General features: G+C 39.2%; 1 protein-coding gene and 1 long non-coding RNA gene across 2 annotated transcripts; both read right to left on the bottom strand.

Moving 5' to 3' along the window:
• On the bottom strand, window positions 134-726 carry LOC109724882. Its single transcript, XR_002220102.1, has 3 exons — window positions 613-726; window positions 447-509; window positions 134-340 (listed from the first exon to the last, which is right to left on the bottom strand). It is a non-coding gene; the product is annotated as an uncharacterized LOC109724882 (long non-coding RNA).
• Window positions 1,910-26,066, bottom strand: LOC109725257. The gene is made up of 4 exons (XM_020254364.1): window positions 26,018-26,066; window positions 25,809-25,906; window positions 2,513-2,573; window positions 1,910-2,302 (listed from the first exon to the last, which is right to left on the bottom strand). Exons 1-4 carry the CDS (start codon window positions 26,064-26,066, stop codon window positions 1,938-1,940), a joined length of 573 nt encoding a protein of 190 aa, XP_020109953.1. The 3' UTR covers window positions 1,910-1,937.

Genomic DNA, 26,405 nt, shown 5'->3' on the forward strand with positions numbered 1-26,405 from the left:
GAGCACTTGATTCCAAGACCCTTTTTAAAGATTAAAACTAAATAGAGTCTGTAGATTTTATAAACAAAAAAATTTAATTTAATTAAATCTGTACTTAAAGGTAGAAGAAGTAGACGTCACAATTACCCGTTAAGAAAAGAAATGGCGTTAATCATTTAATACAACAATAAAATAAGGCTGATACTAAAATCAATATATAGTAATATCATCATAACATGTTAATTGTAATAGGATATCTATTACGCATATCCTTTAAATATTACAAAAATTAGGTCTTTTGATAGCTTTCGTGAGAGTACTTCACTCCTCTTCTTCATCAGATTCAGAAGAGTCGATTAAACTGCAAACAAAAGTACACATGTAAGTTATTTTATTTCTCTTCTTAAATGAAATACTAAGAATTTATTGTATTAATTCAATGAAAATTATTTTAAGATAATTGTTACCTGCGCACTTTTTTCTTCCCTCGTGATTGCTTCAAAACTTCCTCTGTCTTTGACTGATAACTTCTTGTGAACATAATTTTCAAAAGTGTGCATACAAAAGAATATAAAAAATCAAAATTTTTTGATGAAACAACTTATTTGGTAATAAAAAGAATATTATTATTACCTGGGAACTCTTTTTCTGCCTCTTGATTGCTTCCCAGTTTTCTCAGATTTGTTTAAAGAACTTTACATGATCATAGTTCACAAAGTTGTACAAAAAAAAAAAAAAAAAAAAAAAAAAAAAATCAATTATTAGTGACAAAAACATTCAAAATACTATAAATAGGTACTAAAAAATTATATAAGTTTCCTCACATGAAATTAAACTTCTTATTAGGTATTTCATTCGAGTGGTTTTTTTTACTGTTTACGTAATTGTAAATATTGAATTTATAATTGAAATCTTCTTTCTTCCTAAAAATTATATAAGTTTCCTCTTCTCTCCCTCTCCTTGTTTCTTGCCACGGCAGGCAAGCTGCAGCTTCTGCTTGCTGCCAGCTGCATGCATGGGAGCAGCAGCAGCTAGACTGCAAGGTCAGCAGCAGAGTTTGAGGTGCAATTGAGCTGAATTGAAGCTGGAATTTGCCCAATTAGATCTTGCTCGAGTGCTAGCTGAGAGAGGAGAACTCTTGGACCATTTCATTTAGTTGGATTTCTAGTTAGTGAATGAAATTGATGCTTTTTGGATCTTGAAGCTGAACTATCAGCATATTGATGGCTTCTTAATCAATTTCTACACCCGAACTTGATAGCTGTGTCTCGCTGATTTTTGCTGGTTTATCCTCCAAGTCCTTGAAGTGGTGGAGCTCAATTCATACCTTTTTCTAGTGGAGTTCCAGGTATTTCGATTTAGAATCGTGAATCAAGTTGATTTTTGGATTCTTGTTAGAATATCCTTGATTCTTGTGATCTGATTCTTAAATCTGAATTTTAGATGCAAAATTGAGCTTTGGTGGGGGATGTAATGAGGGAGTGAAGCTTGTGAACTCATTCCTCCAACCCAAGGACAACACAAACATAAGGGCAAAACAACATAGAAAGACACGTAGACATATGACGAAATTCCAGCCTAAGAGTAGATAAAGACATTGTGAAAATGGAGATGCAAAACCAAACTAAAAACATACATAGTAAGTCAGGAAAACCGGAAGGAAAAAAAAGAAAAGAGAGAACAACTTGTATCAAGTCTTCTACGTCAAACAGGAGAAAGGCTATATCTTGTAATAACCAGAAGGCGTTTCCAGATCATCGCTAGTCGATGCTGTTGTTTCTCCAGTAGTTGATGTTGCCGGATGTCTAGTGGGTTCTTCTTCCATTGGATCAACGTTAGGGGGGACTAATGAAGGCGCAGCACCTACCAATACTTTCCTTGATTTCCTTCGATAATTTGTTTCTTTTCTTCAATTAAAAAATTATAGGACTTTTTGAGAAGTTCAAAGTCCAAATTAATCATTTCATACTCATCTTGAAGTTCCAAATGCTCTTCACTAATACGATCATATAAGTTTTTATAATATTTCTTGTCCTCCAAATTAACATCTCTAACTTCAAAGCCAATTTATTACTAAGCCTCTTAATAGCTACACATGCGGCATCCTCTTGGGTTTGATTCGCCTCAGAAAATGGAGCACCATGACAGGTAATTATCTCCATAAAGCGGCTACTTCTGGGTACTTCAACATCAACATGAGAACATAATCGACCATCAGTAAGTACGGTCATGCGGTACCTCGGAGGAGGTAAGGAAAATTGAACGCATATATTGTGAAGTAACTGGCGAAAACTGACATTGACATTAAGGGAAGAATCCATATCTGCAGGCAAATAGCAAATTGCCAAAAATTACAGAGCGACGGTATATTTTAGCATAGTCGTTTATTTTAATTTAGTTAATACACACATAATCCATTAAATTATAGATGTTTGGAGATATACTTATAGGAAAAACACACGAAAAGATGTAACATTCATTTAAATTACAAATAGACCTAAATTCAAGAGCACAAAATTGCGTAAGTACTTACAGTAACACGGAAGCAACGCAAAAGCAATGTAGAACACCTGTTCGAAATCACCGTCCCTTTCCTGAAAAAAAAAACGTTAATTAAAAAGAAAATTAAGGTTAATGCTGGATAGAATCATGGATAGATAAAATTGAAAAACTTAAAATAACAGAATAACTTTATAGCTTACGGGCAAAAAAAAAAAGGTTATCAGATGCAGGTAAAATAGCTGTTAGAGCTGTCATTATATAACCGAATGGATAGTCGTGGGGGTATAGGAATCGGCAGCTCGAAACGCTTCGACATGGTGGATTAATCTAGATTCGAAAACGGCGAAGAAAGACGAAACGATGATGGAAGAAGTCGGGGTGAGGGGAGGGATCCATCGTGCCTAATTCCGTTTGGAGGACGCTTCGACTCCAGCTCTGAGAATGGCAAAAACGGAAGAGCAAACGACGATGGAAGAAGTGGGGGTGAGGGGAGGGGTCCATCGTTCAAGCAAAGAGAGAGGGCACTGCTTTTAGTTCAGGGAAAGAGGAACCTGGTTCGGTTCAAGCATCGATTCGGTTCAAACAATTAAAAGAAGATTTTGGTTCAAAGAAAGAGGGTGCTGGTTGGTTCATGCAAAGAGGAATCTGGTTCGGTTCAAGCATTGATTCACTTCAAATAATTAAAAGAAAAATTCTGTTCAAAGACAAAAACATATGGATCAATTGGTCTGGTTCGATTGGTCTGGTTCCAATGATTCAAGCAAAGAAGAGGGAACCGGTTCGGTTCAAGCAAAAAAAAGAGAAAAAATTTCAGTTGGTTTGGGCATGTTGACCCGGTTCACTATATATATATATATATATATATATATATATATATATATATATATATATATATATATATATATATATATATAGTTGAGTTAGAATATTCTCAAAAGTACCAAGAGGTTGGTGCTTTTGAGTTTTTAACCCTTGGATGGATAAATGTAAGGTTGGGATGATGGTGGTAGGTGGTGGTAGGTGGAATAGCGTTTGATCCAATGGTTATTAGTAATCAAGGAGTAGATCCAAAGGCTAGAAACCTAAAAGCACCAAAGGGGTGATATTTTTAAAAGTATTCTAGCTCAATTCTATATATATATATATATATATATATATATATGGAGAACTTGAACCGGTTTGGGTTGGCACCTACACTAAAAACAATCCGATTCGGTTTAAATAAAAAAAGAAGGAAACATATGAAGTACTTGAGCCGGTTTGGGTTTGTGCATACACCCAATAAATTCGGTTCGGTTCAATCAAAGAAATGTCATTCCGGTTCGGTTCAACCCAAGAAATGTCACGCCGCCACGTGGCAAGATTAAGAGAAATAATGATAAGGTATAGATTTATTGTTGCCATATGGTATATCCATATTGACCAATTTTAATTAAACTTAATCCACGTGAGATGTAAACTAGGATATATCCTAGTAAGTTAAAAATAAATTAGTTAAGAAATATATCTCTTAATGAATATCTTAATAAATGCTCTTTCTTTTATTTCTATGTGAGAATTAGGATGTTCTTTAAGTGATCCGGATAATCTATACTTTAAACTCCTTTTCTCCATTTTGTACCTGAGAAAAAAATTGGAAATTTGTCTTTCTTATCTCTCTATGCTCTCTTTGGAATTTTTATCTACATTCCTAGGGTTTTGGAGAGTGGGCGATCATGGAGACTCTATTAGCGTTCCACGACGATCAAGTATAGAGATGATATGACGTTAAATTGAAGATCGTTACAGATCCAGGAAGCCGTAAGACTAGTATGACGATTCGACAAGTTCTTCCGCTGGAGCTACTAAGCGTATAAAATTTTACAGTAGTCGTCGTGTTTCTTTCTAACCAAATATTGGCATCAGAGCGGATTATACCCATTTTCGCCTTGAATGTCGATCTACCAATTTGCGCAGATCTATCTTTATGAATAGGTTATTTTTTTGGTGATCGATTTTAATCAATGATGTGTTTAATTTGATTTACATTGAGAAATTTTTTTAAAATTTCGTTAACGATATTTATGGTGATTCGTTTACCATGAATTTTTTATACATTTTGTAACCCTAAATTGTAGATTACATCCGTAATATTTTATTAGGATGCGTTTTTGTGATATACGGAAGCCGAATTATTTAATTAGAACTCTTTTAGGGTTATTCAATTAGAATTATTTAATTTATGTCAGATTACATGTTTCGGACTTAGTTCTGGGTGCCCGAAAGTGGATCCAAATCTACTTTACTTTGGATTCTGGGATGCCCAAAAGTATCTAAAACTGAAACTGGGCGCTTGAAACGTTGTTTAGGTGCTTGAATTATTTGAAAACTTGATTCAGATGGGGTGTGTGTTCTAGACAACACGGCACTGATCCGAAATCAGCGGTTCAGGGGATTTGGACGTTCGAATCTAGTACTAGGCACCCAAAGTTGTCCCTTGTTACTTGCAGGTTGACCTTTTGTTGAGCTCACACCGGCCCAAAGGTTCTGACAATGGCGTTGTACATGTAGACAGTGCGTGTGCCCGTGAAGTGGGCGCCCATAAATGTATCATGGGCACCCAAAAGTACCTACTAAAAAAATTTAGCGCGCATGGACTGGCTAGTGTCAGAGAGGCCAGCACATGTGCACGAGAAAGTGGCGCCCATAAATGAATTCTGGGCCCCCGAAAGGACAAATTCAAAAGAGCGATGCTCGTGTGCTGACAGGCCTCTGAAAGTGCAGTGAGCATGCTGTACTTCTGGGCGCCCGAATTCTGTTCAGGGCACCCGAAAGTGGGATATCCACCAGCTGGCTGAGGCTATAAATGGATAGGTTTGGGGCCTTTTTGGACTGATTCTTTTGACCTCTTAAGCTTGAAAAATCTTAGTGTTCAATACTCTTTAACTCTTTACTCTCTCTCCAAGCTCAAGTGAAATTTGTAGTGAAATACAATCTTGCAAAAGATAGGAAAGAATAGTGTAGAAAGTGTAATCCTCTTGAGAAAGAAGGAATTGATGTGAAAGCTTAGTGTTTGCCCGCAAAAGCATCTTATAGTGGAGATCCAACAGCTTCTTTTATTGAGAGGTTGGCAGGGACGTACGCAAATTGCTGAACCTCAAAACAAATCAATCGTGTGCTTCTGAAATTTGCATTTCTTCAACTCTTCACTCCCTATTTTATTTGATTCGGGGTTTTTAACTTGCTTGATTATTTGCCCTGTTATTTTAGAAACCTAATTGATCCTTTCTCTTAGGTTGCCATTTCGATGCTCATTTGGTATCAGAGAGAGGTCTCAAATCATTATTTAGATTAAAATATAAGTGAGGATGACATCTATGGGAAAAAATATCGAAGGTCAATCTATTGTTCAGTCGCCATTTTTCGATGGAATCGATTATCCTTGTTGGAAGATTAGAATAAAGATATTCTTTCAATCTCTAAATTTTGAACTTTGGAACATAGTCGAAAGTGGTTATATCACTCCATCAAAATCAAGAGCGGAATGGAATGAAGCCGAAAAATTTCGCTTTCAATTGAATGCTAAAACTATCAATTCATTCCTTCACACTCTTAGTAGAGAAGAGTTTTATCGAATTTCTACATGCACAACAACTAAAGAAATTTGGGATAGATTGGAAGTTTCTCATGAAGGAATTTCTGAGGTGAAGGAATCTAAAATAAGCATGCTTATGTCAAGTTATTATTCAAAATGGAGAAAAATGAGTCCATTTCGAATATGTTCATGAGATTTACTGATATTATAAATAGCTTAATGTCTGCCACAAACGAACCGGCCCTGCCGTAGATTGTTTCTAGGACGAGTGGTCATTCATGGTAGAGTTTAAATTTATTTATATTTTATTTTGAAATTAGGATTATAGGTTCATGGCTTCCAACAGACTCAAGAATCTGCTGTTAATTACCCCACACTTTTAGTGTTAAGGAACATTCGATTAAGAGACCAAATATAAATGCTGATAATAAACAAGACAGAACAGGCAAATAAAATTTTATTAATATGATTTGCCATGTATATGGCTTAAGTAGGGGCATACCCCCACTGTACATGAATTTTATAAGATTAAATACTCAATTTGATGACATGGCAGTCGGTTGAAGTTTGGTTTAACGAATTTGCAGTCGTTTGAATTGGGTTTAGTTTAACGACTTTTCGGTCGTTTGAATTTGGGTTTAGTTTAACGACTTTTCGATCGTTTGAATCGATTTTGGGTTGAACCGTTATGCTTTGGTTCGGGACCCATCAAGACTTGGTTTGGATTGTTCGGGACCCATCAAGACTTGGTTTGGTTTGGGTTGTTCGGGACCCATCAAGACTTAGTTTGGGTTGTTCGGGACCCATCAAGACTTGGTTTGAATTGGGCGATCTTAAGTTTGTTTGGTCGCTTTGGATTTGCTTTGGGTTGAACCGTTATGCTTTGGTTCGGAACCCATCAAGACTTGGTTTGGGTTGTTCCGGACCCAACAAGACTTGGTTTGGTTTGGGTTGTTCGGGACCCAACAAGACTTGGTTTGGTTTGGGTTGTTCGGGACCCATCAAGACTTGGTTTGGGTTGTTCAGGGCCCATCAAGACTTGGTTTGGTTTGGGTTGTTCGGGACCCATCAAGACTTGGTTTGGGTTGTTCAGGACCCATCAAGACTTGGTTTGGTTTGGGTTGTTCGGGACACGTCAAGACTTGGTTTGAATTAGACGACCTTAAGTTTGTTTGGTCGTGTTAGATTTGGTTTGGGTTGAACCGTTATGCTTTGGTTCGGAACCCATCAAGACTTGGTTTGGGTTGTTCGGGACCTATAAAGACTTGGTTTGGTTTGGGTTGTTCGGGACCCATCAAGACTTGATTTGGGTTGTTCATGACCCATCAAGACTTGGTTTGGGTTGTTCATGACCCATCAAGACTTGGTTTGGTTTGGATTGTTCGGGATCCATCAAGACTTGGTTTGGGTTGTTCAGGACCTGTCAAGACTTGGTTTGAATTGGGCGACCTTAAGTTTGTTTGGTCGCGTTGGATTTGGTTTGGGTTGAACCGTTATGCTTTGGTTCAGAACCCATCAAGACTTGGTTTAGGTTGTTCGGGACCCATCAAGACTTGGTTTGGTTTGGATCGTTCAAAACCCATCAAGACTTGGTTTGGGTTGTTCGGGACTCATCAAGACTTGGTTTGATTCGAGTCAGATTCTTTTTGGTTCGATTTGAGTTGGGTTCTTCATGGTTTGGTTCGAGTCGGATGGTTTGGTTTGGACAGGATCCACTTCGCTTCAAGTCGAATCCCTTTGGTTCAAATGGGATTTGGTTCGGTTCAGTTTTGATCAGATCCACTTTGGTTGAAATCGAATCCTTCATGGTTTGGTTCGGATCGGATCCACTTTGGTTCAAGTCGAATCCTCTATGGTTCGGTTCAGATCAGATCCACTTCGGTTTGAGTGACTCCTTCCTGATTCGGTTCAAGTCGAATCCTTCGGTTCATAACAGATCCACTTAGGCTCAAGTTGAATCCTGTTCAGTTCGGACCAGATCTGGTTCAGTTCGGATCCGGTTCGGTTTAGTTCAGATCGGGTTCAATTTGGTTCAAGTTGAATCTTGTTCAGTTCGGACCAGATCTAGTTCGGTTCCGATCCGGTTTGGTTTAGTTCGGATTCACTTTGGTTCAAGTCGAATCCTGTTCGGTTCGGATTGGATCCACTTTGGTTCGAGTCGGATCCTTTATGGTTCTGATCGGATTGGTCCGGATTCGGTTTGAGTCGGTTCAAGTCGAATCCTGTTCGGTTCAGTTCAAATCGGATTCACCTTGGTTCAAGTTGAATCTTGTTCGATTCGGTTCAGACGGGATCCGATTCGGTTTGGATCCGGTTCAGTTCAGTTTGGTTCGGATCGGACCACTTCGGTTCGGGTTGAATCCTTCATGGNTTTTTTTTATTATTGTTTATAAAAAAAAGCCCAGCGGTAGAAGCACTATCCGAACTGGGTTCAAGCCGATTAATTTGGCCCAGCGGCAGAAGCACTATCCGAACTGGGCTTAAGCCAATTAATTTGGCCCAGCGGCAGAAGCACTATCCGAACAGAACCCAAGCCAATTAATTTGGCCTAGCGGCAGAAGCACTATCCGAACTAGGCCCAAGCCAAGTAATTTGGCCCAGTGGCAGAAGCACTATCCGAACTGGGCCCAAGCCAATTAATTTGGCCTAGCGGCAGAAGCACTATCCGAACTGGGCTCAGGCGAATTAATTTGGCCCAGTGGCAGAAGCACTATCCGAACTGGGCCCAAGCCGATTAATTTAGCCCAGCGACAGAAGCGCTATCCGAACTGGGCTCAAGCCAAAGCCCATCAGCAGAATCACTATCCGAACTGGGCTCAAACCCATTAATTTAACCCAGCGGCAGAAGCACTATCCGAACTGGGCCTAATTGGTTTGGTCTTACTGTTTAGTTTAGCCTACTATTCGGCTAGATCAGATTAGTTACTTAGATTAACTTGGTAATTTCTGTAATTGAATTGGTTTAGTTTGATGTTCGATGAAACTGAATTTGATTTGGTACTTCCTAAGTTGGGCTTGGCTTCACCAGGCTAGGCTTGGTTTGACTTGACTTGGCCTAGGTTTGGCTTAGCCTAGGGCAGACTTGGCTTAGCTTGTTCTAAGTTGAACTTGGTTCCACTTAGGCTAAACTTGACTTGGCTTGTCCTAAGCTGAACTTGGCTGAGTTTGGCTTAGGCCTGGTTAGGCTAGTCTTGGTATTTCCTAGGCTGAGCTTGGTTTCATTATTATTTTATTTTTGTTGTTATCATTTTGGTCCGAATCGGAGTTCAACCGTGTCGAGCCTATCACGAAGACGGTCGCTCGGTATGATCATAAGTCCAATAAGAATAACGATCTAATGTCGAGATTGAAAGTGTCGAGCCTATCACGAAGACGGCCGCTCAATCGATTCGACACAAGGATCGTCACCGTCACGTCACTTGTGCGCACAACTTTTTTCCTTTCATGTTGAGGGAGACGAGCTTATATAATGAATACGCGTGCATGATATAGTAGCAATTGAATGTCAAATTTGATCGGGTCGACCTATCAAGAAGACGGTCGTGTTGATCAAATCGACATAAAATAGCGACTACATTGTTTGCCCGTATGCAATAACCCATCGCCGTCGTAGAAAAAACAAAATAAAAAGAAAAGAGGCCCTATGGCCTCTTTGCATGTCGCCGAAGTTGTCGTTAGCGCGCCGTTGTCGAAGTTGTCATTGTTGCGCCATTGTCGATGCCATAGTTGTTGCGCCGTTGTCGGAGTCGTCGTCGCGCCACCGCGAAATAAACTAGCTAAGTCCTTCTTGGTACGGTTTGGAGAGGGGTGTGCTCACATGCACACCTCCCTTTTGTTGCCGCTGGCGCGCAGGAGTAGAGGGAGATAGAGGGGTGAAGACCCCCCTGTATGCAGGAGTGGAGAGAAGAGAAGAAAAAAAAGTTTTTTTTTTTCTTTGACCTTTCTCTCTTTTTCTTCTTTTTTTTTAACTGTTTGTCTTCTTCTTCCTTTTTTTTTATTTTTTTTATTTTTTTTTTTTTTTTTTTTTTTTTTTTTTTATTATTATTTCTCTTCCCTTTTCGGCGAACTCGTGTGCGTCCGCAGNCTTTAACGAATACTTTTTTTTTATAGACATCTATGACAAGCGCTCGTGAGTTTTATGCATATGCCGAAGCTGCTACACTCCACGCACGTTCTCTTGCCGACAGTATCCCGAAAATTTTCTATGAAGGGGTCCCGTTGAACCGGTGGGCAGTTGTACGTCCCTTTGCGATGGCGATTTTTACTCAACGATATTTCATAGATGCTGGATCAAACAATTCTATATTACTAGAGCCCGTAGGAGATAAAAGCGGGGCGAAAGATATACATTGTTTGGGCCTTCGCATCCTACAGGGTCGTCCAAGTTGGCGAGGCTTTAAGACATTGGGGGATCGGACAGCCTTGGATGTCCTCGTAGAATGGAGAGATGACGTCATTCGACGGTTTGAAGGTCCGTTACATTCGTCTGATATTTTAGGGGGAATCATCACCTTCCGGGACAGGTATGAATTAGATTCTCGCATATTCAAGGGTTTGATAGAGGCTTGGTGTCTTGAAACAAATACTTTTTATTTTCCATATGGTGAGGTTGGTATTTCTCTTTGGGACATTAAGGTATTAGGTGGTATTCCTATTCTTGGGGATATGTACGAAGAGTTTGTCCCAAGGAATTGTGACCTTGACATGTATGATTATTGTTCGCTGTCGAATTTTTCGACCCTTGACCCGGTCAAAGATCCTCCTCGGGAAGCACGTCAGGGTGAAGAACGGCTGTGAACGGTGACTCTCGAAGTTTGCGCCCTTCGGCAGATCAAGCGATTCGGCTGACGAGGGATCGAATCAGCCGGGTTCAAAAACCTCTATAGAATATTCGGTTCGGCTGGATGAGTCGAATTGATAAACTGCACAGAAATTAAGATAGGCTAAAGTGCCAAATGGATGGAATACACAGTAACTGATCGGCTTGAAGAGCCGAATGAAAGAAAACACAGTGATTGGTCGGCTGTAAGAGCCGAATGCTTTTATATATATTAATAAAGCAGAGTGTACCCAAAGGGCATACAGACTCTGAAAATATAGTTTACAGCAGAGTGATGCCCGTGAGGCAGACAGACTCTGAAAATATAGTTTACAACGAAGTGATGCCTGTGAGGCGGACAGACTCCAGGATTCTAACTTAAAAACTACTCCTAGGAAAGCAGTAAATGCGGATAAAAAAGATTACATTTAGACTACTCCTAGAAAAGCAATAAAATTGCAGAGGAAATAAAGGTGGTCTTCTCGTTCAAGGAAGAAAGACCCCTATTGCAGGCTTCGAAATTACTATTTATAGTAATATCGACCCACATTATTGGTTGGTTGGGGGAGTGGTTGTAACCATGATCGTGAAAGTTATGCCCCACTTCTCATGAAAGTTATGCCCCACTTCTCATGGAAGTTACACCCCACTTCTTATGGTAGTTATGCCCCACTTCTCAACCGTTCCCGCCTAAATGCTCTTGACCTTCAAGCGCCTTGTTGCTGACTCCTGGTGTACCATGTGTCTTTATTTCTTTGGCTCATACGTGGGCTAGGTCGGCGTGTTAATTTCAATTTTGGCATCAACAATTATAATCTCACTTCACTGCTCGTGGTATATGAGTGGCTTGTTGCCAAGAATCAAGGAGGCGTTGTGTATTATTACAATCAGTGGGTCGACTTTTGGTACCAAGGTGATATTTCATCTTCTTCGAAAACCAGGTTACATTTCATTACTGATGATGAGCGTTACTCTGGTCTACCAATCAAAGATGATGGTTATCTAGCAGCTTTCTTGGCACTATGGCTTTGTAAGTTTATTATGCCTTCGGGTTAAAGAAATACAATCCGCCCAGAAGTTTTCGTTATGGCATCCAAATTAGGTAAAGGTACCCAAATTGCTTTGGCTCCTGCTATATTATGCTCGATTCAAGTCGCATTGTGTCAAATGTCTTCTGACCTGCAAGGGCCATCGCACTCCAGTTGTCGGTTCCCCATTCACTTTTTGGCGGCGTGGCTTCATTCTCACTTTCGGGGAACTTGCATTCGTGACAAGATCGATCAAGTAATCATAAAAACATTAAATCACACGGGACTCCCGGAAATGTTGTGATTCAAGGATGCTAAGATTACTTTTTATAATTCGAGAAAGCCGCAGCATGATACAAGAAGATCTAGGGTGAATTTATGGCGACGGGTGAAATTTGTGTGGCGTCCATTCCCATTTGCTCTTTCCAAGGAAGGTGGGGTTCATGAAATAATTGATTTGTCGAGAATGACGGAGTTCCCTGATAATGTCAAAGAGTATCTAATGTCTATTCGCCATTGTGTTTTACCACTTCGAATGAGAAATATATTTCATGCACAGTCTTACAATCCTCACAGGTTTGCTCGTCAATTCGGTTTTGATCAGCACTATGTTAGGGATACTGATAACATAGCTGGAATTGCTGTTTCAGCCGGTGTGTTGATGGGGTATTGGTCACATTTTACAAGAGTTCGTCATTTTATTAGGTTCTTTATTCCAGATGCCAATCGTGTTGGAAAGCCAACACATTTGTATGCTTTTTGGAGGAGTATGTTGGAATTTTATTTTTCATCCGGGATTGATTCTTTACTGGAGCACGAGCTAAACCCAAAGAAAGCATGCAAGCCCATTATTCACAAGACCATTTCTAGGTCTTCACCTAGGGAGCCTCAAAGTGGTGCTCATGAGATTAGTCCGTTTGCTCATACAACTAAGCAAAATTTCTTGGCAGAATCAGCTCATCATTCTCTTCAGCAGATGCAAGAGATTCCGGATGTTCTTAATTCCTCTTTGCTCGTGCATAATCGATTCGAACCCAATATAGTAACCGATCAAATTGCTGCAAAAAGAGGGCTTCCCGAAGATTTGAGCTGCAGGGATCTAAAAAGACCCCGTGTTGATGCATCAATGGTCATGACGAGCGTTACAAAAGAAAAAGGTGAGCACTTATGCATTGTCCTTTCTTTTTCCTCTTTTCTCTTGTTTATTTACATCTCTATGTTTTCCCGAAAAATGATCAACGGAAAAACTAAAAGATTTAGATAAATAAATAAGGAAAATGGTAAGAGAGGGGGAGAATTTATTAGGGGTGCAGTTTTTTTTATTTTTTAAATTTTTTTTTTTTTTGGACTATATATTCTTTAACAGCGAGTAAAGAAATATATAGTACAATAAATAACGGTCGTCAGAGATAAGAAGGTTCATGCTTCCCGGGTACCCTTAGGTACCCGGCTAATTATGCCCTTTTTACTACATACGGGCCACCTCCGATTAAGCTGGTTATAATTAAAAATACCCTTTCTCTAAATCAACTACTAGATTATTAATACGATAAAAAAGACATAAAGAAAAAGAACAAGATTAAGAGTAATAAACTGTATTACAATGAAGTTCAGAATATTTGGGTAATCTATCATACAGCTAGTCCCTCTTTTTTTGTTTATTTATTTATTGGATGCTAAATTGGGTGTTTGGAAGCTAAATAACAAAATAGCATGCTAACTGGATTGAAGAACTTAGAAACTTTAAAATATAAATATGTTCTATAGTGCTTTCATAGGATAAAAAAGAAAAGAAAAAAAATAGATAAATTAAAACCATTAAAGTTAATTAAAAAGGTCCATATGGGTGTACTAAGACAGTGTTTGGTTGGAAAACTAGGGGGGAATCAATATTAATACATCAATACATATACATATACATACATATAATAAAAGGGCAACCCTAAAGTGCCACGCATCGCCTTCCCAGCGACTCCTTGCTCCCTCCCGTGGCCACGCGTCGCCTCCTCAACGCCCCCCCTCGCGCCCCTCATGAGCGCGCGAGCGCCCGCCCGGGCTCTCTCTCTCTCTCTCTCTCTCTCTCTCTCTCTCTCTCTCTCTCCGCTCGAGAGGGGCGGGGTCGCGCACATGGCAGGCCCCCCTCTCTCTCTCTCCTCCCGCGCGAGAGGGGTGGGGGTCGCGCACATGGCAGGCCCCCCTCTCTCTCTCTCCTCCCGCGCGAGAGGGGTGGGGGTCGCGCACATGGCAGACCCCCCCCCTATCTCTTCCCCTCTCTCCCTCTCCCCACCACCCCAGCTCCCCCTCTCTCTCTCTCTCTCTCTCTAAAGTTGCCACGCGTCGGCTTCTCAGCCCCGCCTATCTCCTCTGGGTAGGCCCAGATTTGCTGGCGTCCTCTTTCCGATCCATCCTCTCTCCGATCCGGGCCCCTCTGTCGAGTGTTTGTCGGGCTCTACCCTCACCTCCTCCTACGCCCCTTCGAGCCCTTCACGAGCGCGCCTCGCGCGGGTAGCACGCGAGCGGCAGCGTGGGTGGGGGTCGCGCACATGGCAGACCCCCCCCCTATCTCTTCCCCTCTCTCCCTCTCCCCACCACCCCAGCTCCCCCTCTCTCTCTCTCTCTCTCTCTAAAGTTGCCACGCGTCGGCTTCTCAGCCCCGCCTATCTCCTCTGGGTAGGCCCAGATTTGCTGGCGTCCTCTTTCCGATCCATCCTCTCTCCGATCCGGGCCCCTCTGTCGAGTGTTTGTCGGGCTCTACCCTCACCTCCTCCTACGCCCCTTCGAGCCCTTCACGAGCGCGCCTCGCGCGGGTAGCACGCGGGCGGTAGCGCGGGTTGGCGCGGGTGCGCGAGGGGCGCGAGTAGGCTCCGGGCGCGGGTCGCGCGCACATGGCAGGGTGGCCCCCCCTCCTCCCTTCCCCCCGGCTCTCTCTCTCTCTCGATTCCCTTTCTCTCTCACCTCCGATTCTTGCCTCCTTTGGATCCGCAGAGCCCACTAGGTGCGGACAGTTGTCGCATTATGCCTCCCGCTCCCTTCTCCCGCCTCTCGCGCCCTTCTCCCCGCCTCCTTCCCCTATCGCCCCGCAGGGCGCGGAGGTCCTGCAGATCCGCGACGAGCTCTCTCAGATCTCTTTCGGATCTGCAAGGATCTTCTTCTCCTCTTCCCTCTCGCCATCACGCGAACGATTGGAGGAGCTCGCAGGCCCCCGCGCCCTCTCCCCAGCGCTCGCGCCCTGTTCAACGAAATGTTGAGGCGATTGCAGAGCGCTTCGCGGTCATGGGAGAGGTGGGCCGTGGGGCTTGGGGATGGTAGTAAATGTTATTCCTTTACATATATATGTCTGATTATGTAAATAGAGGTATAAAGTAGTAACTCTAGGTAAAACTCTTTCCTTTCCCCTTTCCTTCCGCACGGTTTTAAAAAAAAAGAGAAAAAAAAGTGCAGGCTCCTCCTTTCTCCTTTCCTTCAGCATGGTTTATAAAAAAAAATAAAAAATATTAGATGTGCTGGTTAAGTGCAACGGTTTGAGGAGGGGCCTTTTCCAATTTCAGATTTGGGGTCCCAAAGAAGTCCAGACAAAAGTAAACAGGGGGAAAAAGAGCTGTAGTTCTATCCTGTGCGGTTTATAGCAATGTTTTGTCTGTTGTGGGTTACTTTGTTTGCACCTAAATGTGATAAGAATTTGAACCTTCTATTCCCCGAGACTTGTCTTCCCCGTTTTCCTCCCATGCGATGATGACCTTCCTAATATCAGATGGTTGCGATAATTGAGAGAGGCCTGTGCTTTCTTGATTGGTAATGAGAGCACTTTGGATGGCTTACTTCTTAAGCAACCAGTTGTTCTCATTTGTGCTAACCATGGTTTCGACGTGCGCATGGTTTCTAGCTCAGTTGGCATTACTAATCAGGAAAGCTTCACTGCCAATCTAATAATGCTTGATGACCAGGGGTGTCTGAGCATAATTTATTTATTTATTTCCATACCTACTCATGTTTGTTGCTCCTCTTCGCTCTTCTCTTCTTTGTAAACATTGGTTTCATGTTTTTTTAAACTATTGGGATTTCCCCATACTGTATCTTTGCCTTTGATTTGTCAAATCTCTTTGATTTCGACTTGCTTTTACCTACATTCGATTTCTTTTTCTCTTTTTGTTCCAGTATCCTTTCAAGACTTGGTTATTTTACATCATTGTTTTGAGGTGTTCTATAGAAAAAACCCTGTTCTTTCCTTCACCCTAATTTTCGAAGCAAAAAAATTATATGCCATAAATCCGCAAGTCCATGTTTTCGATTTCTGCAGGTTCCCTACGCCTTCCTGCTGGCTGTCGGCTCTTTGTTTTTCTTCATAGGCCTTACCTTGAATGTTACATGATTGCAACAATTGAGCTTTCACCTGTTTTCATCCCAAACTACAATGCACCTTTCCTTGAATGTGATATGATTGTGATAATTGAGAGGGGCCCGGCCTTCTTGGCAACTATGAAGTCATCACTTGCACCCATAATGAAATGAACTACAGAGCTCCTTCGTATCGAAGGTACAGGTAATGATGCATTAAGTTTCTTCAGTTTGAACAATGGAAGCTTTGAACTTTCTTTCATTAATTAGCTCTTGGTACCTATAATAACATAGAAGCAAAATCGAGCATAAACCATTATCAAGTTGCTTTTGTACTTCGAAATATATGGCTCATCCTATTAGAACCAATGAATTGTATGTTCATTCTTTCTGTTGAGGATGATCGACACTTTGTTTCAAGTACTTTGAAATTGTATTCTAACTACCAGGACAGTTTATAGCAGTACTCAATCAAATGGATTCAAATTGAGCATCTTTGGCTTTGAAATTGTATTCTAACTACCAAGACAGTTTGTAGCAATACTCAATCAAATGATTAGTCTATAGAGCTCAAAGTCAAATGGCTATGGAATTTAAAGAAGATTCATATTGTAACAGAGTTAGGGACATAGAATGCCGGAAGGCAATTAAAAATTTGCCAACAGTTCTCTTTTTTTACATTCTTTACTTGCACGAGGTGTGACATTGGGTCACTTTATGTTTAGTTGGTAGCCAAATATGATCCTCTGATATTTTATTTCTGATTGGCTGTTGGATAATTTGTGAGAAAATAGTTTTACAGATGTTTCTTTGTACTCAAATCTGGTATTCGTATATTTGTTTGGGATTAAATGTAATAGTTTTGGATAGACTTAGTTTTACAGATAATTGGTTGTACTCAAATATGCTATTCCTGTCTTTGTTTAGGATTAAATGTGGTAGCTTTGGATGGACTTGACTGCTTCGATACATTGTTGTTTTACTAATTCTACTTGGTTTCCTTTATTTCTTTTTGTTTCTTGCTATTTTGTATCTCTTCTTTGAGGCGGTGATGGTAAGTAGAGGAAAACGTGGAAAATGATGGCTTTGAACAAGCGGAAGTTTGGACGGCCTATTCATAGGCAACCGCTTCCTATTGTTCTTATCCTTCGTCGTTGCACACATGTTCCTCCTACGGTAATATATTGGTCCTATTACTATCATGTGCTCGTGAGCATTTTTGCCGACTTGACTGAGCCTTACCTTTTTGGGGTTTTTGTCAAGACTGCTTAATTTTTTCCTTTTTCCTTTATTCCTTTCTTTTTCTTTTTCCTACTGTTCTTACCTTTTTCCTGTCCCGAAAAAAGGTTGCGTTCCTAATTGATTTGGATGGAAGAGATCAAAAATAGTCTGATCAATTGGTATGTGTTTTGCCTGGTTTTGAGTGTTGATTAATTTTGCAGTGCATTACACTCGGACACTTACTGATGGGACCAAGTTCGACTCAGCCCGGAATCACGGGACGCCCTCAAAGTTTAAGCTTGGTCAAGGTGAGTTTTGATAGTGCAACTATTGATTAGGAATGAAATTCATAATGCAACATACGATAATATAAATCCGATCAAGTTGTTTCAATTTGTTCATCATCAATAAACTGACATATTCATAATGATTTGTTCTGTGGTATTGTTTTTAATTGATTAAGTGATTTGTTCCTCCAACGGAGTATGTTAAACAAGTTCAATTTGTCCTGATCAAGCTAAACAAGCTCAGATTGAGATAGGTATCTGTATGATGACAATGCGAAATTATATTTTTGATATTAATGGTTTATCCTCTATTGGTGCATAGTTTAATCATGTATAGGAGAATTGATTTCTTGCACTATAAAAACACATTGAGGAGATTATTCTTATGTCAACGAGACTATTTACTTGACTAGCGTGATATTTTCATATAGGGATTTACATGTTCCCCAGTATTCATGTCACTTATTTTCCCTAGACTGTTTTGTCCGAATTCTGAAATTCTGAACTGCTATTGTACTACTGAAGTGTTCATGCACCGCTTCCTCCGTCTTTTCTTGAGATTGCCTCTACAGTTAGTTGCTATTTCCGGCCGCATTAACCTCCCCTCCAAACCAAAAAACTATTTTTAGATTGCTTATTTTCTGAATGTCATATTCCCTATTCTGTAATTCTTTAAAGGAATTGATTTGCTTTTTTTTTTTTTTCCCCTACCGACTTTAGTTGTTGCTTATGTATCGGTTAGTTCCAAGTATCTCTTTTACTCTTTGGCTCATGTTTGTATTAGATTTATTTACAAATTACTCTCACAGTTTTTCACTTGATCCCAATTTCATTCACGTAGGTTATAATATGAGAATTTAGTCCCTCAAGTTTGTTTTGCAATAATCAGGTTCTTTGTTGATCTACCATTGCCATCTTAATAGGGCCAATGCTAGCCTTTCCTCACTTGAAATTGAAATTTTGATAGTAAAATTTAAATCAAGACCAAACTTTAAGACGAAATGGTGAAATTGAAGTGGAGATTAAGCTTCAGGGATCAAATTGAAACTTGCAAAGCTGAGATTAGAATGAGGATTATACCTTAGGATTTACATTATTACAATTAAATATCTGAGGAAGCAGGGAGCCATTTCAAGAAATGAATCTATAATCAAGTTCGTAATTTTCTTTTATCTTCAAACTAAAAGCTTGCGACAATACCTGCTCCTATTTCGGCAATAAAAATAACTTACCACCCTCAAATTCAAGTGAGAGCAGCTCCAAAATCAGCTAAGAGATGGAAAAACCAGCGAAGAATCAAAATTTTAGCTGCGATAAGGATTCAAATTCAAAACCACAAGCAAATTCAATAGGATTCCCGATTTCAGCTTGACTCTTAATTTTGATCCAATATGATCTTTTCTTATTTTGAGATGTCTCTATGAGATAAAGTGAAATCCATTTTTAAATGCAACTTTCTACCTAATCTTACATGTCGTGCTAGGGTTGGTAAGCGGTGTATTATAAAAAAGAGCTTGAATTTATTTCCTTTAGTGTTAAGTTTGATCCTATTTCCTGCACCAATTTCTTTTTCGCATATCTTACTGAGTTTTTTATGTGTTTTGTATGAATTCTCCAGCTGGTTTATAAAAAAAATTATCCTCACGGGATATGTTTCCCTTATTTTTTTCCTCTATTAATCTTTTTTCTGGGGTTTTGATTAATTTAGGCCAGTTGGGGATTTGGGTGCTCTACTCATTACTTGCTTTGGTTCAGCATGTTTCTTGATGCAAGTACCTAAAAAAATTGTAGGCTTATATACACTTTTGTTCAATTTTCATTTCCCAGTTTCCACATTTCCTTATTTTGCTATGTCTCTATGAGATGAACTAAAACTCATTTTGGAATCCAACTTTCCTCTTAGCCTTACATGCTGTTCTAGGATTAGTAATGTATTAGAGAAAGAACTTGAATTGTACTAATATTACTTGGTTTCATTTATTGCTTGCTGTTTTGCCCGATTTTTCTGTTCTTCTTTAAGGCTATGATGATAAGTAGAGGGAAGTGTGGAAAATGTTGCTTTCGAATGGGTGGAAGTTTGGACGGCCTACTCATAGGCAACCGCTTCTGACTGTTCTTATTCTTAATAGTTGCACACATTTTCCTGCTTCTGACTATTCTTATTCTTAGTAGTTGCACACATTTTCCTCCAATGGTAATCTACTACTCGGTAACCACTTCTTACTGTTCTTATCCCTAGTTATTGCACATATTTTCTTCCTACGGTAATTTGCTGTTCCTGCTACTACGACCCTGTGCTTATGAGTGGTGTTGCCGAATCTACTTAACTGAGCCTTACTTTTTTGTGCATTTTTTAAAGATTGTTTGAATTATTTTCTTTGTTCATACAACTATTTGGTATGATTCTTGCTTACCGACTTCTTGAATGAATTATTCCTGTAACGAATCCTAGCAATCTAGAAGCTAAAAAAAATTACCGAAATTTTTTGTGAAGTTTCAGCATATAATGATTTGGGTAGTTACTTGATGTTTGAACAGCTACAGCATATGGAGATTAAGTGGACTACTGTTTGCAGCTGAATTGGCTCTAATTTTTTGTGTCAAAATCTTTCGAACGTGTATATTATCGGTGCTGATTTATAATATTTTTTTTTCTGACAGTTTTTTTTTGAGTATGAGTACCTCGAAAAGGTGCAGGTTTGTCTACGCTTTTATTCAAATTTCGTCTTCAGGTTTCTGATCTTTTCTTATTTTGTTCTGTCTCTATGAGATAAAGTAAAACCCATTTTTAAATCCAACTTTCTACCTAATCTTACATGTTGTGTAAGGGTTGGTAAGCGATGTATTATAAAAAGAGCTTGAATTTATTTCCTGCAGTGGTTAAGTTCGATCTTATTTCCTGCACCAATTTCTTTTTTACATATCATATTGAGTTTTAAATGTGTTTTGTATGAATTCTTCAGCTGGTTTATAAAAAAATTATCCTCGCTCGATTTGTTTCCCTTTTTTCCTCTCTTAATCTTTTTCCCGGGGTTTTGATTAATTTCAATGGGTCAATTGCCTCATTGGCTTTGCTGCCTAACTCATAATATTTGATGACCGGGGGAGTCTGAGCAGAGTATATATATTTGTTTCCATATCCATTCATGTATGCTGTTTGGTATGATTTTCACGAGCTGACTTAGGAGTTCTTTGTCTTTGTTAGGAGCATTGATTTAATACTTCAGCCATTGGTTTTATGCTTCAATTTTTAATTCCAATCGTTTATTGGAGCCCTTCATATATGCTGTTACATACAATGTTTCACATGATTTGTGCTGGAGATTTCATGAAGGAGAGGAGCTCTTGGATGGTTTTACTTTAGCAAAAATTCAGGTTACTTGAAATGTAATTGGTGCATTTTAGTTATTTAAGCTGAAATTTCATCATGTTGATGGAATGGTGAAATTAACTCTATTTCCACCAATCCCTTATTTGAAGTTGCGATTTCTTTAATTCTTCTTCTGTTTTTGGAGCTGAAAACTTAAGAAATTCCACTACAGGCTGCAAGGTTGATTGATCTTTAGTTTAGTAAAATTTCAAATTTTTTTTCGTCAATTTCACTATTGATGCAGCTTTGTATTGGAGTAGTTTACCTCCTGTGCTGATTTTGGGGGCACTGAATTCTTGCTAGATTGGAGGCTGAGGAGACGTGTGTTTGTGATCGATTCAGCACTATAGTTGGGTTAGCACTTGAGGTGGGTTTAATTAATCAAATTTGATGGAATTCCCACTGTGTACTAAATTCCTGCATACATGCTATCTACTTATTCAAATACATGCTTATAATCAATCTACTCAACCATATTGGCATAGCTTCATGTTAAATATTTTGTATATCGGAAACTTTTAGTGATGATAACCTTTTTTTCGATGATGTCAGTTCAAATCGACTCAAATTTATGCATTGATTTGTCGGAGTTGTGTTTTTTGACTAGCTTTTGTATCCATTTATTTGGGGAAGGGGGACGGGGGGTGTCTTGCAAATACTTAGTTATTTGACATCATGCTTTTGAGGTTTTGTCTAGAAAAAACTCTTGCCTATTGCCTTTCCTTCGGCATGATTTGCCAAAAAAAAGAAATTCCTAGAATCCGCAAGTACCTTTTTTGTTCCTGTATGTTTTCCAAAAAAGATAACAATCATGTTTCCTACATTTTCTTGCTGGCTGTAGGTTCTTTGTTGCTCTTTGTAGATGTGTTCTGTGTGGTTTATAATAATGCTTTGTCATTTCTAGGGTACTTTGGCTTCGCCTATTTTTGTGCATGCTATGATGACTGCCTCTTGCTTTGTCATTTCTTGGGTACTTTGCCTGCGCCTCTTTTTGTGCATGCTATGATGACTACCTCTTGAATGCCATCAGAACCACTGCTTTGCTACATTGTTATTTTACTAATATTACTTAGTTTTGTTTATTCCTTACTCTTTCTAATTTTCTTGCTTTTTTTTAAAGCTATGATGATAAGTAGAGGGAAGTGTGGAAAAATATTGTCTTCGAACGAGTGAAAGTTTCAACGGCCTACTCATAGGCAACCTTTTCCTACTGTTGTTATTCTTAGTGCTTGCGCACATTTCCCTCCGATGGTAATCTACTGCTCAACAACCATTTCCTACTGCTCTTATCCTTTGTAGTTGCGCACTTTTTCTTTCTACAGTGACCTGTTGTTCCTACTACTGCCCTATGCTTATGAGCAGTGTTGCCGACCCTACTTAACTGAGCCTTATGTTTTTGTGCATTTTTTTAAGATTGTTTGGATTGTTTTCTTTTCTCCTCCAACGCAACCCTTCCCCCCCCCCCCCTTTCATTTTTTCATGAATCATTATATTATAATTTATACCGCTGTTTGGTATGATTCTTGCTTATTTAAAATTTTCCTTTAACGAAGAAGCCGATGGACGGATAAGTTGTGGGCAACTAGCTTTACAAATATTTGTTTGTAGTTTACTTGGTTGTGCTTACGTTTACTATTCCTTTCTTTGTTTCAGATTAAGTGTGGTACCTTCTGATGGTCTCCACTGCTTCGATACATTGTTATTTTACTAATATTACTTGGTTTCATTTATTCCTTGTTGTTTCTTTCTAATTTTCTTGCTCTTCTTCAAGGCTATGATGATAAATAGAGGAAAGTGTCGAAAATATTGTCTTCGAATGAGTGGAAGTTTGGATGGCCTACTCATAGGCAACTGCTTCCTACCATTGTTATTCTTATGATTGCACACATTTCCCTCCAATGGTAATCTACTGCTCAGCAACCATTTCCTACCGTTCTTATCCTTTGTCATTGTGCAACTTTTCTTTCTACAATAATCTGTTTGTTCTGTTTTCTATTTGTTCTTTGTTGAATTCAAATTGAAGCCGAATTTCGTACAAATTAGAGCCACTTTTCGCGTGCTTTTGCCGCAAACTTCTGGGTCATATTAGCACGTTTCTGGATGCCGCCGACAGCAGCAAGGGCTGCTGCCAGCAGCAGCAAAGGCCGCTGCAATGACAGCCTGCAGTACCAGGGACTACTGCCGCTGCAGCAAGCGGCAGCAGGGGTTGCTGCTGCTGCTGCTATTGCGGCCAGCAACAGCAGAGTCTGCTGCTATGGCTGTTGCCTCAGATAGTGACAGCAGCAGGCGCTGCAGCAGATGCAATAGTTGACGCAGTAGCAGGAGTGGGCACATTGTTCAACGAGTGGTTCCGCTGAAGTCACAGCAGTAGTGGCTCAAATTTGGGCTCCAATTGCGTCCAAATTCACCTCATTTTGAAATGGAAGTTGATCCAAGAATGAGGATGACAATGAGCTTCAAGTTGCACTTTGTTCCATTTGAAATTAAGATGAATTGGTAGACAAGTGAGTTAATTATTGAAGAGAGTGGGAAATTCAGATTTTGATGGATATTTTCTAACGATGAATTGGTAGGCAAGTGAGTTAATTATTGAAGAGAGTGTGAAATTCATATTTTGATGGATATTTTCTAATGTCTTCATCTATTTTTTCCCTAATTGAGTTGTAGGCATAAAATTGATTTCATTTTGGTGCCCAACTGAGGAAGAGAAGCCTGTGGGCTGTTTGCAGCTGCATTGGTTCTATTTTTTTGTATCAAAATCTTTCGAATGCATATATTATCGCTGCTGATTTATAAATTTGTTTTCTTTTTCCTGGCACTTTTTTTTTTTTGTGTGAGTACCTCAAAAAGGTGCAGGCTTATCTATGCTTTTATGCAATTTTCGTCTTCAGGTTTCTGCTCTTTTCTTATTTTGTTATGTCTTTATGAGATAAAGTAAGACCCATTTTTAAATCCAACTTTCTACCTAATCTTACATGTCGTGCTAGGGTTGGTAACCGATGTATTATAAAAAGACCTTGAATTTTTTTCCTGCAGTGTTAAGTTTCATTCTATTTCCTGCACCAGTTTCTTTTTTGCATATCTTATTGAGTTTTGTATGTATTTTGTATGAATTCTTGATTTGTTTCCCTCATTTTTTTTTCCTCTCTTAATCTTTTTCCTGGGGTTTTGATTAATTTAGTCCAGTTGGGGATTTGTTTGTCATTAAATGGAATAACTTTGTATGGCCTCCACTACTTCTATACATCGTTATTTTACTAATATTACTTTGTTTCCTTCATTCCTTGGTGTTTCTTTCTATTTGCTGGCTCATTTTTGAGGTGGTGATGATGAGTTGAGGCAAATGTGGGGATTGCTTTTTCTGAACAAGTTCCTTAATTTCTTGGTTATTTTTTCTATTTGATGGTCCTTTTTTGAGGCGCCGATGATAACTTGAGGAAAATGTGGGAATTTTTTTGCTTCGAACAAGTTGAAGTTTGGATGGCCAGGTCATAGGCAACCACTTCCAACTGTTCTTAGCTTTGGTGGTTGCGCGTTTCTTATCCTTCATGGTTGCCCACATTTCCTCCTGCGATAATCTATCAGTGCTTCTATCCTGTGCTTATAAACAATGTTGTCGAACCAACTTGACTGAGCCTTACATTTTCCTTTTCTTTTTTTTTTTTTACTTATTAAATTTTTTTTTCCCTGTTTTCCCCTTACCTTTTTTTCTAGGTCATTATATTAGAATTTATATCGTTGTTGGGATTGGTTCTTGCTTATTGATTTTTAAAATAAAATTTATGTGATTTAGAATAACGAAATATATTTGTAATTAATAGTAATTTTGTTAATGGATTTCCGTGGCAATGATGATAGATGAAAGAAATTTGGCTTAAGCTGTCCTCTTGGCCCGTAGGAGTGCACACTCCTAATTAAATACACCTTTCGTCTTAGCCTTGATTTATTTTCTCCCGCAATTTATGATTTGCTTATATTTTTTAAAGCAAAAAAACCCCAAACATCATAGATTTATTTACGCTTTTCTCTTTTCTTTTTTTTTTTTGGTTTTCCTCTGGAGTGAGACTACTTTATACTCTTTTTGGTTTAACTTTATATGAATTCGCATTCTGAATTGTAGATTCTAAGTTCTAAATTCTGAATATGAATTCTGAATTCTTAAAATTGTTTTGTGTGAGAGATTCTAATATGAATAGCCTTTTTTCCACATCATACACAAACACCTTTTCATCAAGTTCAGAGCTATAGTGGCGGTGTAGCCTATCAATGACCATCCTGTCTAATTCCTTACCCTCGGCAACTCAGTTATCATCAGATTTAGTTGAAACCTAAAAATAAGAAATAAACCAGTTAGGGGAATTTGAGCAAAGTATATTTATTTTCCCTATATTCTTCATGGAATTTCGAATTATCTAGCTAAATTTCGGATTGCCTAGCTGAACTCTGAATTATCTATCTAAATTCTGGATTGAATATTCTGAATTCAGAATTCAAAATTGCATCGAATTATTCAATGAATATAAAAGTTTAGAATTCAAAATTCTGATCTGATCTGCATTAAGATATTTGATACATATAAAAGGATAGAATTCAAAATATAGAAAAAAAAAGTATAATTCAATCAACAAAAAATAGCACAACTAAACTTTCTCAAAGCACAAAACCAGTTTCACGAAGTTACGAATATTCTAACCTGCTCTCCATCTTCTGTTGTAACTCTAAACATAGGCCGAGTTTTCAATTGGGGGTTTCTTAGAACTTCCATCTTATACGACATTAGAAGATTTGGATCTGCACCAAAAGATGAAAATATGACAATTATCTCTCACAAAAGGGCGAGAGACTCACGAAAGAAAAGATGTTTAAAGCGATTAATATAGGCTCTTCATAAGTTTAATATACCTTTTATCGATGTAAACTTCCTAAAAGCGGAAAAAGAAGAGATTGTCATCGAGCGTGCCACTCAACTGTAACCGCTTCGGACTCGAAGTATCCACCTGTACAAATGGGTAACTGCCTTCCAACTGCGGAGGAAGTCAAACCGGACCTACGAAGGTCCACCGGGTTATGCGTCCAACCCACAATCACGAATTCACTAACTCCAAAACCCCCACCACTAACCCTACGTAGAATCTGTTTCCCCAAAATCGATTTGCAAACACGTCCGGAAGTCCCGAAAATTGCATCGAGACTCCCGCTGGGACACGTAACTGTACCGGAACTCCCGACTCCAAGCCTCAAAGTCATTCCGCTGCCACTAAACCACATATTTTCGTGTGACTTGGTACAA

The sequence above is a fragment of the Ananas comosus genome, linkage group 19, assembly GCF_001540865.1.
Source record: "Ananas comosus cultivar F153 linkage group 19, ASM154086v1, whole genome shotgun sequence".
Lineage (NCBI taxonomy): Eukaryota > Viridiplantae > Streptophyta > Magnoliopsida > Poales > Bromeliaceae > Ananas > Ananas comosus.